This window comes from Perognathus longimembris, chromosome 3, assembly GCF_023159225.1.
Source record: "Perognathus longimembris pacificus isolate PPM17 chromosome 3, ASM2315922v1, whole genome shotgun sequence".
NCBI lineage: Eukaryota > Metazoa > Chordata > Mammalia > Rodentia > Heteromyidae > Perognathus > Perognathus longimembris.
In genome coordinates, this window is record NC_063163.1 from 120,335,210 (window position 1) to 120,351,118 (window position 15,909).

At 41.0% G+C, this 15,909-nt stretch overlaps 2 protein-coding genes across 2 annotated transcripts; both read right to left on the reverse strand.

The window, feature by feature from the left end:
- Positions 1-665: 665 nt before the first annotated feature.
- LOC125347822 (olfactory receptor 8B3-like) lies at positions 666-3,475 on the reverse strand. The gene is made up of 2 exons (XM_048340777.1): positions 3,471-3,475; positions 666-1,614 (listed from the first exon to the last, which is right to left on the reverse strand). The coding sequence occupies exons 1-2, from the start codon at positions 3,473-3,475 to the stop codon at positions 666-668; spliced, it is 954 nt and encodes a 317-aa protein (XP_048196734.1).
- A 4,856-nt stretch (positions 3,476-8,331) lies between these two features.
- Positions 8,332-15,105, reverse strand: LOC125348063 (olfactory receptor 8B3-like). Its single transcript, XM_048341007.1, has 2 exons — positions 14,245-15,105; positions 8,332-8,334 (listed from the first exon to the last, which is right to left on the reverse strand). Exons 1-2 carry the CDS (start codon positions 15,103-15,105, stop codon positions 8,332-8,334), a joined length of 864 nt encoding a protein of 287 aa, XP_048196964.1.
- Between the last annotated feature and the right edge of the window lie 804 nt (positions 15,106-15,909).

Below are 15,909 nucleotides of genomic sequence, written 5' to 3' on the forward strand. Positions count from 1 at the left end.
AAGATCACAATAGCTCAATAGCTATTCCCATATGAACACATAAGATAATGCTAAACGAAATGAACTCCATGTTTTGGAAATAAGTGGTATATAATTGCTGTAGATAATTTCAACATGCAATGTGAAACCATTCCTTTTTTTCTTCTCTGAATTCCCTTCCTGAGGTTATACTCCTGCTATAACTGTAACTGACTTAATACCCTGGATGCTGTATATATGTGAATTGGAACTCGGGAAGGGAAAGGAAATACTAAAATCGAGAGACAAAGAATAAAAAGACAAACCATTGCAATAGCAATACTTTCAAAACCAACTGGTGTAAATAAACTGTCCAAATCATGAGGGCAAGGGACCTGGGGAGGGAGGAGACTGGGGAAATGAGGGCGAGGGTAAGAAGTTGGATGAGAAATGTACTTGCCTTACATATGAAACGGTAACCCTTCTGTACTTCACTTTGAAAATAAAGAAAGAAAGAAGTAGTTTTCACTGGACAAATAGTAAAAGAAGAAATTGTGCGAATACCACAAAATTGAGAAATTGAAAATTAAGCCTACATTTTCCTCCCTAAGTAAGAAAGAAATGAGAAAATCGACATCAGAAATGTACTGAAGAACACCAACACTTTCATTGCACTGTACCGCAAGAACAGACAGATTCAACTCCTTTCAAAACTTCCTTCTGCTTAGGGTTTTTATCAGAGCCACTTTAACATCTTTGTTTCTCAAGCTATAGATTAAGGGGTTCAGCATGGGAACAACAATGGTATAGATCACGGAAGAGATTTTCTGTTCATCCATAGTCCCCGCTGAGGAGGGCTTAAGATACATAAACGTACATGACCCAAAGAACAGAGACACAGCAACCATGTGGGAGCTGCAGGTGCTGAAGGCTTTGGACCTGCCCTCCGTGGACCTGATTTTGAAGATATTGGAAAGGATAAAACCATAGGATGTGAAAATGATGAGACTGGGCAAAATTATGTCTTTTCCCGCTACAATGAAAATCTCTACCTCATTGACATGGATGCTGGTGCACGAGAGCCGCAGCAAAGGAATGAGGTCGCAGAAGAAGTGGTCGATGGCGTTTGCATCACAGAAGGTCAGTCTCAGCACACACCCAGTGTGGATGGTGGCATCACAAAACGCCATCAGGTAGGAAGCAAGCATAAGGGAGGAGCAGACTTTCGGAGACATGGCAGTACTGTACAGGAGGGGATTGCAGATGGCCACATAGCGATCATACGCCATGGATGTCAGCACATACCATTCAGAAATGACAAAGAAACAAAAGAGGTACAGCTGCGTCATGCAGTCTTCATAGGAGATGACATTTCTGCTTAGTACAAAGTTCATCAGCATTTTGGGGGTGATCACAGAAGAGTAACAGATGTCTACAAAGGCCAGGTTAAAAAGGAAAAAGTACATGGGTGTGTGGAGGTGTGGATTGAGTGTAACAAGAATGATGAGCCCCAGGTTGCCCAAGGCAGTGACCGTGTACATGCCTAGAAACAGGAAGAAGAGGGGCATCTGGAGGTCAGTCCGGTCTGTCAGGCCCATCAGAATGAATTCAGTCACCAGAGAGCCGTTTGCAGGAAGCACTCCTCCCTCTGCGGATCTGCGGACACCAGAAAGACGGGGAATTAGGGGACAACCTGAGTCTCCTTCAATGTAATCATCCATAGATGCACGAATATCAGAACCCCCCCCCCCCAATCCAGAGAACCCGTCCTAAGGCCCCCATTATGCAGAGTGGCATCAGTGCTCCTTAACAGCATCCTAAAGTGTCACTGCAAGTCTTCACAGCTTAGCCTTAGTGCAATGGGCTGTTGTGTTGGGAACATGGCTGGTAGGAAAACAGAGCAGGGAGAAGAGGTGGAGAAGCACAGGATACGTCTTCTCTCCTCCTATAATTTAAGGTTTTCTTCAGCCCTCTGCTAGTCAATTTCAGGGCAGAGCCTTACCAAGCTGGTACTGACTTCCATGCAGAAAGAACCTGGAACAGTGAGTCAGACCATGGATATTCTTTTGGATATAATACAAGAGGCAGTATAGAAAGTGTAGGAATAGGTAAGTTCCTGCCACTGACACAGAAACCAAAGCTATCAGAGTGAGAACCTTCTACTGAGAGAAAACTTAATGCTTGTAACACCAACCGGACCATTGAGCCCACAGACTGTGCACATCCTTTGCTCAACTTTCAGAGCATCTCCCACCAATTTGACACAATCTTTGGACATACTAATTTTCAATGAAGCAGGTGTGTCTCAAGGTGCTCAGACTGCATTTCAGAATGTCAGGACGTTGTAACCATTATAAGACAATGGAAAAGAAATAGTGCACAGTGTCTCCTGTGTACAATCAACACCAATAACTTTCACACAAGCAATGAGTAGGATGTTTGTTGCCATAACCAGGAGGCGTGCAAATCAGGTTATATTTGCCTAAAGGGCACAAACATTTCTTTGTGCAAAATGTGTAGGTCTAGTATTTCTTTTCTTTTTTTCTTTCTTTCTTTTTTTTTTTTTGCAGTCCTGGGGCTTGGCACTCAGGCCCTGAACACTGTCCTTGTGGTTTTTTTTTTGCTCTGCTTCTTGAGCCACAGGGCCAGGTATGGCTTTTTCTGTTTATGTGGTGCTAAAGAATTGAACCCAGGGCTTTGCACATGGTAGTCAAGCACTCCACTGCTAAGCTACATTCCCATTCTCTGAGGCTAGTGTTTCTAATAGAAAATATATGATCAGTTATAAACAATACTTCATTTCATGATTGGAATTTACTAATAGGACTTTTTATGTCTGTCATAGGGCCTGAACTCAGAGTTTGGGTGCTGTCTCTTGAGCCGTTTATCTCAAGGCTAGTGCTCCACCATTTTGAGCCACAGTATCACTTCTGGTTTTCTGGTGGCTAACTGGAGTTAAGAGTCTCAGGGCCTTGCCTTCCTGGGCTGGCTTTTAACCATGATCTTCAGATCTCAGCCTCCTGATCAGCTAGGATTACAGGCCTAGGCCACCAAAGATACATTTTTACATGTATCTTCTCACTTTGTGTCCAAACATATACAACAAAAGCACACCAAGTGTAGAGTTGACAAAAATGTTAATTAATTTCATTTTTGGATCATTTCACAATGTATCATCAACAATACTGTTATAAACAATACATTTTAACCTCATATATATAAAATTTTTTTAAGTGATGTATCAATTAATGGTGTTAAGTGAAAAGCAAGGCATTAATAGAGGTTTTGAAACAGATCCTCCTTTGAAAAGAAAACACTTATGGCTCCTTATCACAGATTTATCCCTGTGTAATGAAAGGCAGGGCCATTCCAGAATCTAAACCTTTGGTGCCCGATTCTAAGAAGTGCAACACTCATGCCTCATTCTCCCTGGAAAACATTTCTGAGCTATCAACTGTGGTTTGCAAAGTTAACTTCTGGTCCTCTACAGCAGGGATGAAAACTAAACATACCTCATTATTGCCATCTGACAAGGCACCAGAAGCTTGACAACACTATTTCAATGGTGCAACTCCTGTGCTTACAAGCAGGGTGAAGGTGCTCAGTCTCATCCAAGTGATAGACTCCAGATGTAATAAGGAAACAAGTATGCAGAATTGACCTAGTAGACCAAGAGGAGCCTCTTGTGCTTTGAATATCAGTATTTTACTCAGTCACTCCATTCTCTTTAGGGATTGTATGTCCTTCCTACTTGAGCCAACATTAAACTCCCATCTCAGCATCACTTGGTCCCTGAAGGGAAATCAATGCATTCAGATCTTGGCCTCTTTATTACCACATCATTAGTGGCAATGGACTACAGTGGTTGCCTCCATACTTCCTTATTTATCAAGAGAAAAAAAGTTCAAGTATTGATTTGCATTTCTTTTGTGGCCAGTGATGTAGAGCACTTTTTCATATATTTCTTGGCCATTCTCGTTTCCTCATCAGAGAAGTCTCTTTGTAAATCTTTACCCCACTTTTTGAGGGGGCTATTGGTTCTTTGCTGTTCTGTTTTGGAAGAATGTAATTTTTTTAATTCGGCATATATTTTGGATATGAGGCCTTTGTCTGTTGTATGGCTGATAAAGATCTTTTCCCAATCTGTGGGCTTTCTGTTTATCTTGTGAGCTATGTCCTTTGCCCTGCAGAAGCTCTGCAGTTCGATGCAGTCCCATTTTCCCAGCCTTTCTTTGATTTGTAGCATTTATGGGTCTTTGTTAAGGAAGTTCCGTCCTGCACCAAGGAGCCCAAGTGTTTCTCCTACTCCTTCCTTTAGTGTTTTCAGGGTGTCTGTTTTAATTTCGATGTCTTCGATCCATTTGGAATTGATTTTGGTGCAGGGTGATATATAAGGATGTAGTTTTAGTTTGTTGCATGTGTTGAACCAGTTTTGCCAGCACCATTTGTTAAAGAGGCTGTCTTTCTTCCATCTTATTCTTTTAGCTCCTTTATCAAAGATTAAGTAGGCGTAGTTCTGTGGGTTCAATTCTGGGTCTTCAATTCTGTTCCATTGGTCTTCAGGCCTGTTCCGGTGCCAATACCAAGTTGTTTTTATTACTATAGCTTTATAATACAGCTTGAAGTCGGGTATTGTAGTTCCTCCAGCACTGTTCTTTCTGCTTAGGATTGTTTTTGCTATTCTGGGTCTTTTATTGTTCCATATGAATTCCTGGATTGCTTCTTCTATTTCATTAAAAAATGGTGTTGGGATATTAATGGATATTGCATTGAATTTGTAGATAGCCTTTGGCAATATTGCCATTTTGATTATATTAATCCTCCCATCCAGGAGCATGGGAGGTTTTTCCAGTTCCTTAGTTCTGCCTTAATTTTGTTTTTCATGTTTTTAAAGTTCTCATCATAAAGGTCTTTCACTTCTTTGGTTAACGTTATTCCTAGGTATTTTATGTTTTTTGAGGCTATTGCAAAAGGAGTTTGCTTTTCTAATTTCAGCCTCGGCATTCAGGTCATTAGCATATACAAATGCCATTGACTTTTGAGGGTTTATTTTATATCCTGCAACTTGGCCAAAGTTTTGGATCAGCTCTAGTAGCTTGGGAGTATCACCCTAGTAAGAATGTCCTATACCAAGAAAACTAACAATGACAAATGTTGGAGCGGATGTGGCCAAAAGGGAACCCTACTTCATTGTTGGTGGGAATGTAAACTGGTTCAGCCACTCTGGAAAGTGGTATGGAGATTCCTCAGAAGGCTAACCATAGAGCTCCCCTATAACCCAGCAGCCCCACTTTTGGGCATCTACCCAAAAGACCACAAACAAGAACACACTAAATCCAACAGCACAACAATGTTCATCACAGCACAACTTGTCATAGCTAGAATTTGGAACCAACCCAGCTGCCCCTCAGTAGACGAATGGATCAGGAAAATGTGGTACAGATACACAATGGAATTTTATGCCTCTATCAGAAAGAATGACATTGCCCCATTTGTAAGGAAATGGAAGGACTTGGAAAAATTATACTAAGTGAAGTGAGCCAGACCCAAAGAAACATGGACTGTATGGTCTCCCTTATAGGGAACAATTAGCACATGTTTAAGCTAGTCAGAGCAGAGGATCACAAGAGCCCAATAGCTATGCCCTTATGAACACATAAGATGATGCTAAGTGAAATGAACTCCATGTTATGGAAACGACTGTTATATCACTGCTGTAATTACTTTCAACATGCGATGTGAAACCGTAGCTTCTATTGTTGCTGATCCTCTTGTATCCGCTTTCCGTGGTTGTACCTCCACTATCTCTGTATCTTATCTGAGTACATTGGAAACCGTGTATACTGGTATTAGAACTAGGAAACTGAAAGGAAATACCAAAATCGAGAGACACAGGGTAAAAAAGACAAATGATTACAAAAGTAATATTTGCAAAACTGTTTAGTATAAATCTACTGAACAACTCATGGGGGGAAAGGGAAAGGGAGACAGGGGAGGGGGGAATGAGGGAGGAGGTAACAAACAGTCCAAGAAAGGTATGCACTGCCTAATGTATGAAACAGTAACCGTTCTGTATATCAGTCTGACAATAAAAATTTAAAAAAAAAAAAGTTCAAGTAGTCATACAACTCTTTTCAGGTTATCTTTTGCCTGAGGTGAGTTCCAGAGATTCCTGAACAACACTCATTGGCTTGCATCCATAAAGAGTATTGTTTAACTGACACTGGAATCTTCTGCTTGGGAAGCTATCCTAGTTTCCAATGCAACATTCCAGGTACGAGGCCAGCAATGTCTGAACTCCTCACAGAAAAGCATGAGGATCTGTGCTTGGTGCTCCTCTTCCATTTCCTAATTATACTACCTTGGACAAGTGATGCTCACATGGTAACCCATAAATAATATGTGTCAGATAGAATCAATTTAAAATTTAGAAAAGCCAAGATAAAATGAATTACACACCATAAGAACTGAGATCTATTCCTAAACTTCAAAGATAGCTAACATACCAAAATAATCAAACAATACAATATGACCATGAGGCCAGGCACCAGAGAGGTCATGCTACTTCTTGTGTGAACAACTGTTTTCAAACAGAGAATGTGTGGGACTGGACACGACCTGTTGAAGAAGCTCAGATGATTTCCTGCAAATTATTTACTGGGGGAAATGCATAGGAGACCATGAAATATTATACAGTTGGTTAAAAATAATCTAGATATGATCAGTTAAAACCCCTGAAATTATAAAGGGGAATGGTCCAGAGAGAAAAAAGTGTAAGCTTAGCATTTTGATTAATAAGATTGTATTGAACATAGTCCTTGAACCCACCACAAGTCTGAGTGAATCAGGCATCTAAAGAGGACCTGGCTAGGAGGAGGAAGATATCTATGAGTAGAAAGAATGCAAGATTTCATTCTCAGGGTTCACCAGACTGGAGATGCAGGATGATTTCTGGCATGAAAATCAGGAAATTCTTCAAAGAAATCATGTTGTCACACTATTCAGCTAATAACAATTCTGTGCTTCCGGAATATTACCCTTTTGGTCCCTTGAGCAAACTAAAGGAAACTCGGGTGGTTTCTAAGTAACCAAAGGTGGGCCCATGTCAGCAGAGGAAATTGCTGGAAATTGCTGGCTTATTTCAGCATCACTGGCCATGCCCAATCTGCAGGGCACACTGGCCATGGGCTCCTCCTAATAACTTGCCCCAAATGCTATTCAAGTCTCTGTTGACCTGTGAATTGGAGATTGCAGACAAAGCAAGAACAATGTCGGTCTTCTCCTATATAAAATCCTAGGAAGTACAACTGATGTACAATGACAGCAAGCAGATCAGTGTTTTCCTGGCACTGGAGAACCATAAAGGAGGAATTAAAGGGCCATGAAAAGCATTGGAAATAATAAACCATACAGTGTACACTGTGCTAAAGCTGGACCCCTAGAGCATGTGCAGGCAACTGCATGCCAATTACCCCTCAATTGTGTTGTTTTACTTTGTTTAAACCAAATGGTGGTGGTGGTGGTGATGATGATGATGATGATGATGATGATAAAAATAATAATAAATGATTCCTCTCCCCCTCCAAAAAAATGGTACCTTGATGGAGGGCTGAGTAATACAACACCTGCCTTGTCAGCATGAGGCTCTGAATTGAAATCCTAGTACTACATAGATGAGGGGAAGGTAAGTGTTGACATTACATTGTCCACTTACTATATTCCAAGTACTATGCCTCTCCAAAGCATATTAGACTCAGTCTTCAATGGAGAAGAATAGGTTAAACTGCTGAATCCACTGGTGCTTTTAGTAACAAGTCAGATTTATGACAGGTTCATAGACAAGTATCCTCCTGAGTTAATTCATGGACTAGGGCAGAAGGAACCAGTCCTCAATGATACATAGCCTTCAGAGAGATCTCGGGTTATCAGCACACGAGTCAGCTGATGAAGAAAGAGCATGGAGAATACACAAGTTTGAGAAGCTGTGTGTTGAAGTGGTACATGATCTTGTCTATTCAGTTTCTGTTTCAAAAAACTTAATCATGTGCTCAGTTAACTACCAGTGAGCTTGATATATAGATCTAGTTATGAAGATAGATAGGTAGATAGATAGATAGATAGATAGATAGATAGATACATACATACATACATACATACATACATACATACATAAATACATACATACATACATAGAAAAGGAAGGAAGGAGAGAGGAAGGAAGGAAGGAAAGAAGGAAGGAAGGAAGGAAAGAAGGAAGGAAGGAAGGGAAAGAAGGAAGGAAGGAAGGAAGGGAAAGAAGGAAGGAAGGAAGGAAGGGAAAGAAGGAAGGTAGGAAGGTTGGCAAAAGTTGCTTTTCCTTCCTCTGGTAAGAGATCAGTCTCCCTGCCTGGGGCAAGGGGTCAGAACAGCCATGAGACAAGAAATCCCTATCTAATGACTTGGCTTTTATCACTGACCTTAAGTTCAAGCACTAGTGCACATTGGGTAATCCTCACTGCATTTTTGGAAAGAATAGAATAAGTGATAGAGTTGGTGGGTGTTGGCAGGATGTGTTTTCTGCTTACAGCCCTAAGGCCCATTGAGACTTCTGAACCCAATTTTTCTTCATTCTTCTTTTACTAAACACCTGATCATTTTAATTGTTACTGTAATGCCCTGAGTATTCATATTAAGTATTCAATAATTTTTTTGCCTCAATTACCCTGAGTCATTCTCTGTTGTATATCACCCAATCTAATTGATGTAAATTAGATTCAGCAAAGCATTCTTTCATTCTTTTTTTTTAGATTCTAGTTTTCTAGAACGAGTATTTTGGGTTTTTTAAAAATATTTTTTTATTTTCAAAACGATGTACAGAGGGGTTGCAGTTTTATATGTAAGGCAGTGGGTACCTTTCTTATATAACTTTTTACTTCCTCCCTCATTTACCACCTCCCCCCTCCACTCCCCCCATGAGTTGTTCAGTTTGTTTACACAAAATGGTTTTGTAAGTATTGCTTTTGGAGTCATTTTTCTTTTTATCCTTTGTCTTTCGATTTTGATATTCCCTTTCCCTTCTCTAGTTCTAATACAAGTATACACAGTATCCAGGGTACTCAGATGAGATTCAGTGATAGTATGGGCACAACCCCAGGAAAGGGATACAAGAGGAACCACAAAAAAGCTATGGTTCACATGGCATGTGGAAAGTGATTACAACAGTGATATAACACTCATTTCCATAACATGGACTTCATTTCACTTAGCATCATCTTATGTGTTCATAAGGGCATAGCTATAGGGCTCTTGTGATCTTTTGCTATGACTAGCCTAAACCTGTACTAATTATTCCCTATGGGAGAAATCATAGAGTCCATGTTTCTTTGGGTCGGTTCACCTCATAAGGTATAATTTTTTCCAAATCCTTCCATTTCCATGTGAATGGGGTAATGCCATTCTTTCTGATAGAGGCATAAAATTCCATTGTGTATATGTACCACATTTTCCTGAACCACTCATCTACTGAGGGGCATCTGGGTTGGTTCCATAGTGAAGTAAGTCCTCCAGAAAAGTCATGCCTTAGACTCTACACTGAAAAATAGCAGTACTCTGTGTCCTTGACTGACTAGGGAAAAGCTTGCATTTCAGGTTATGGGGGATTGGGGTGCTTCTACAGTACAGAACACATCCTTAGTGGAGGTTTTGTTTGAGGAAGATGAGCCCTTGCTCAGAGGCTAAGATACTTAGCACTGGATTCCTTCTTTTTATTTATCATTAACAAGACATACAGAGGGGTTACAATTTCATATGTAAGGCAGTGAGTACATTTCTTATTCAACTTGTTACCGCCTCCCTCATTTTCTACCCTGCTTCCTGTTCCCCATTTCTCTCCACCCCCATGAGTTGTACAGTTGGTTTACACCATACAGTTTTTTAAGTATTGCTGTTGCATTGATTTCTCTTTTCAATCTTTGTCTCTCTATTTTGGTATTTCCTTTCCTTGCCCTGGATACAATACTCGTATATATAATATCCAGGGCACTAAAATCAGTTACAGGGATATCAGGGATAAAAATAAGATATGAAGCAGTTTCCTTGAGCACAAAGAGGCTAAGAGACAGCACCCAGGCCAGAATTCAAGTCCCAGTACTGGAAAATAAAAGATATGAGAGCAAAGACATGGAGGTGATGGGGATTTCATAGTGGCTCAAGCAGAGGCTTTGAACTCCCTCGAGAGAATGGAATACTGTGTCCCCAAGGAGCTCAGGATGCACCATAGTCCAGTGCATCAACACAAACACACTTCCATTTTCACATCTGGGATACATTCCCTGGGAGAACAAAGGCAAGCTTCTGCCTCACTTGTAGCCAAGAAGAGGGCCCTGAAACTAAACTCATGAAAATCCAGCATCTCACTAGATGGTGAGCTTAATAATCAGGTTCTCTGATGCTTCAGAGCGCTGTGTTGTCCTTATTGACTACCAGTTGTTCAGAAAGATTTCTAGGAAATATGAGAACTTAAATTAGCATTTATCTCTTTTTAGAATCAAAACCATCATCCTTTGGCGGGATTACATTTTTTCTCACAAATCCAGCATAGGAATAAGGAGACATTGGATGGGAACAAGTGGACAATTCAAGCTATAAGTAAAGTGTTTAGCCAAATCTCTCTCTCTCTCTTCCTCTCTCTCTCTCTCTTTGTCTCTCTCTGTCTCTCTCTCTCCATGCAAATGTACCAACAAAATGCTTTTGTTACATTTCACAGTACCTAGACGTTGACAGATGCATTTGAAATACTGAAACAGAGTACATTATTATCTCAGAAAATATTTAAATGGTCAATGGGGGTCAGATTATGGTCTTAGGACTCACTGATACATAATGGAGGACACTGTCTACTTGTGACCAAGAATGGGTTTCCCAGAATGCAACCAAATGCCTACTGAGATAGGAACATCAATTTAGGCGGCAATGGCCCAAAGTCCCAGCTACTCAGGAGGCTGAGATCTGAGGATCAAAGTTCAAAGTCAGTCAGGGCAGGAAAGTTCGTGAGAATCACATCTCCAATTAACCACCACAAAACTGGAAGTAGAGCTGTGGCTCAAAGTGCTAGAGCTCTAGACTTTGGCAAAATACTCAGGGACAGTTCCCAAGACCTGAGTTCAAGTCCCAAAACTGACAAAAGAACAACAAAGAAATAGACATGTAGTGGGACTTGGAGGTAAGCCAGGAAGAGGACGGCTGCTCACTTTCCCTTCAAGACTGGTAGCTGGGCTGGGAAGCAAAGGAGTACTGGGAGACTGACTGCCAGGATATGGGACTGCATATAGGGATTACACATGGTCCCATTTAATGAGGAAGCCTTACAGGGGATACTGCTGGATCTAACGGTACACTGATTGCTGGAATATCTTGCAAATTTCCCATAGTATGTTTTCCTCATTTCCACATAGTTTGTTCTGGGTGAGGAAAGAGCATTAGTGGTTTCAACATTGAGCAAGTAAAAATTCTGCTTTGTTCCATCCCTTTTTGTGCTTTTGGCACTCTCCTGATTATGATACTTGCATTTTTAGTGAACAAAATTCTAGTATTTTTTAGAGAACTAGAAAGGGGAAATGGAAGTCATCAACTGGCTGTGTAGACATTTAAGAGATTCAAAGCTCCAATTACTTAATTATAAGATGTTAAAGCATTTCCTTCATTGATAATATGTAGAAAACTTGAAAATCAATTGCGCTGATATTGGAGTGATTGAATGGGAACAAGCAGTCACTGCAAAGTATAAAACAAACATTTTGCAATTGTATATCTCAGGAACAATGAGCAGCAGAAGCTGATGTATTGAAGAGAGAGTAGGCAGTGTGATAAAGGATTATGAGGTCTCAATGTGGATTACTTGTTCCAAGTCTTCCTGTGCTTTGTGTTTATTTATTTTGTGTCAAATAATATGACTCAATATCTTATTCAGAGAAATCTGATGCATTTTGTCTCTGTCCTAGTGCCTAAAAATCTGGCAGTTTACATAACCACACAATTTAGAATAAAATGCTGTGAAATTTGCTTTGGTAACTCTCTATGTGCAGATCTCTTCATCACTGGCAATGGAAGTTAGGTCCTCATCTGTAAGCACCATCCTCTTGGAAGTTCCTGGTATCTCAACTAAAAGATTTTGAATTATTTTTAACAAGATCACTCAGTGTCATCTCTTCCCTCATTTTCTCCTAGTTTTTCCCTCCCATCCCACCCACACAAGTTGTGTAGTTCATTTGCAACATGGTCTAGCGAGTATCACTGCTGCATTTGTTCACCCTTTCTCTCATAATTTGGTTTCCCTTTAGCTTCCCCCAAACAGATAACTTATATACAAGACAAAAGGTACAGAAAGCAAAAACAGTGGCAAAGGAGGAAAACACAAAACAACAACAGGAAGGAAAATAACAAAAATGTAAAAATCATAACCCCTCTACACTTCACCTTCACAAGAATATTTTTTTTTGCTGGTTCTGGGTCTTGAACTCAGGGCCTAGTTACTGTCCCTGTCTTCTTTTTGCTCAAGGCTAGCCCTCTACTCTTGGACCAGGGTAACTGCAACCGTAGTCAGGACACAGGGGATGCAGAGGTGAGTGGACCAATGCACAATGTATTTCAGGAGGGCCAGGGTTTATATAGGGTTAGAAATCAATTCACAACTTCAAGAGTAAAATTAATAGAGAAAGAATATCCATATCAAACAAAAGTTGCAGATGTCACTACTACAAATGACTTCACTACTACAAAGGGGTCAGCACTACAACAAAGGAATAAACCAGTCAAGGCAGAACTCTAACTATCACCTAGCTACTATTTCCTCAAGACTAATTATCTTTGGCCATGACTTCTCTAGTTACTATAAAAAGACTTTGCGATTTACTGTGAGAAGACTTCGCTTTGTACTGGGAAAAGTTTTCCCTGCAGAAGCTGGGCATGCAAGTCCCTCCAAGAAGGCACTATACAGAGGGGGGAGGGAGGGAGGGGAGAGTCTCATGACAAAGTGGTTTCCTTTGGCCAACAAACCCAGGAGAATCTTTTAATGGAGATATTTCCCCATAGGCCTATTAGTTTGCTAATAAGGCATCAGAACGTCTGTGAGGAGGCTAAGTGTCCCACCAGTCACAGAAATTATTCTCCCACACTCTACCACTCAACCACAGCGCCACTTCTGGCTTTTTCTATGCATGTGGTGCTGAGGAATCAAACCCAGGGCTTCATGGATGCAAGACAAGCATTCAACCACTGGGCCATATTCCCAGCCCCAAAATAACATTTATAAAAAGAATTCTATGTCATTTACTGATACGTAGGTGTGCAATGCTTGGCTTTTAGTAAGAACATTTTGCTATATCTATAATAAACATTAAAGAGGAAATAAAATATATATTTTTTAAAAAAACAGTCATACAGTTCCAAGTCTGAGCCCCTCCTCTCCCAATTACATTGTTCCAACAGCCTTCCACTGTTCAACAAGACCATCGATGGTTCTGAGAAACAAAGCAATGATGTCACCCAAACCGCAAGGTGATAGCCTGTGTCTTCTAAGGACAAAGCACAAACTTCAAAATAGAAAGTTTAAGTCATTATTCATGCTCATGGGAATACAACTAAGAAAATACATCAATGATACCCTAGACAGAGGGGGTGGAATTAGAATGAAGACACCTGACAGCTTTCACACAATCAGTATTGCTATCAGTCTACAATGTGGTAGCTTCTCTTTGCAACGTAACTAGAACACATGTCACAGAAGAAAGTTCAGTGTGTGGATTGCAGCGGCCATGTGGGCTATAGTTAAGAGTCTCCCCGGGATACCTGCACGGTGGAACACTGGCATTAGGAAGTGACAGATTCCTACACAGTGGAGATGGGAAGATGAAAGCAGAGACATGGGATCTAACAGTTCACACTGAAAGTGCCAAATCAAAACTGTCCCACACAATGCCACAGTCAAGCTTATATTACTTTATTCAAATATCTGTAGAATCATTCATTAATATTTTAGGATTAAGGCCATACTTGAAATAAGAGTAGTAAGTAAATTACTTTCTCAATAATTTTTACAGAAAGAGAAAGAGCAAAAGGATAAATTGTGCAAATACTACAAAACTGAGAAATTGAAGATTAACTAAGCTTACATTTCCCTTCCTTAGTAAGAAAAAAATGAGAAAACCAACATTAGAAATGTACTGAAAAACACCAACACTTTCTTTGTACTGTACAGAGAACAGAGAGATTCAACTCCTTTCAAAACTTCCTTCTGCTTAGAGTTTTTATCAGAGCCACTTTAACATCTTTGTTTCTCAAGCTATAGATTAAGGGGTTCAGCATGGGTACCACGATGGTATAGATCACGGAAGAGATTTTCCCTTCATCCATAGTCCCCGCTGAAGAGGGCTTAAGATACATAAACGTACATGACCCAAAGAACAGAGACACAGCAACCATGTGGGCGCTGCAGGTGCTGAAGGCTTTGGACCTGCCCTCCGTGGACCTGATTTTGAAGATATTGGAAAGAATAAAACCATAGGATATGAAAATGATGAGACTGGGTAAAATGATGTCTTTTCCCCCTACAATGAAAATCTCTACCTCATTGACATGGATGCTGGTGCACGAGAGCCACAGCAAAGGAATGAGGTCGCAGAAGAAGTGGTCGATGGCGTTTGCATCACAGAAGGTCAGTCTGAGGACGCACCCGGTGTGGATGGTGGCATCACAAAACGCCATCAGGTAGGAAGCAAGCATAAGGGAGGAGCAGACTTTCGGAGACATGGCGGTGCTGTACAGGAGGGGATTGCAGATGGCCACATAGCGATCATATGCCATGGATGTCAGCACATACCATTCAGAAATGACAAAGAAACAAAAGAAGTACAACTGTGTCATGCAGCCTTCATAGGAGATGACATTTCTGCTCAGTACAAAGTTCATCAGCATTTTGGGGGTGATCACAGAAGAGTAACAGATGTCTACAAAGGCCAGGTTAAAAAGGAAAAAGTACATAGGTGTGTGGAGGTGTGGATTGAGTGTAACAAGAATGATGAGCCCCAGGTTGCCCAAGGCAGTGACCGTGTACATGCTTAGAAACAGGAAGAAGAGGGGCATCTGGAGGTCAGTCCGGTCTGTCAGGCCCATCAGAATGAATTCAGTCACCAGAGAGCCGTTTGCAGGAAGCACTCCTCCCTCCGCGGATCTGCAGACACCAGAAAGACGGGCGAAAGGGGACAAACTGGGTCTCCTACTATGTAATCATCCATAGATGCACGAATGTCAGAACCCGCCCCGCCCCCACACACACAATTTGCAGAAGCTTCCCTAAGGCCCCCATTATGCTGAGTGGCATCAGTGCTCCTTACATAGCATCTTAAAGTGAGTGTCACCGCAAGTCTTCACAGCTTAGCCTTAGTGCAATGGGCTGTTGTGTTGGGAACATGGCTGGTAGGAAAACAGAGCAGGGAGAAGAGATAGAGAAGCATAGGATGCGTCTTCTCTCCTATAATACAAGTTGGCCTTAGCCCTCTGCTAGCCAATTTCAGTGTGGAGCCTTCTGCATGATGTCCATGCAGAATAGAATCTCGTACAGTGAGTCAGACCATGAATATTCTTTTGGATGTAATACAGGAGGCAGTATAGAAAGTCTAGGAATAGGTAAGTTCCTGCCACTGACACAGAAACCAAAGCTATTAGAGTGAGAACCTTCTACTGAGAGAAAACTTAAGGCTTGTAACAGCAACCGGACCATTGAGCCCACAGACTCTGCACATTCTCTGCTCGACTTTCAGAGCTTCTTCCACCAATTTGACACAATCTTTGGAGATATTAATGTGTAAAGAAGCAGGTGTGTCTCCAGGTGCTCAGACTGCATTTCAGAATGTCAGGATGTTGTAACCATTATAAGACAATGGAAAAGAAATAGTGCACAGTGTCTCCTCTGTACAA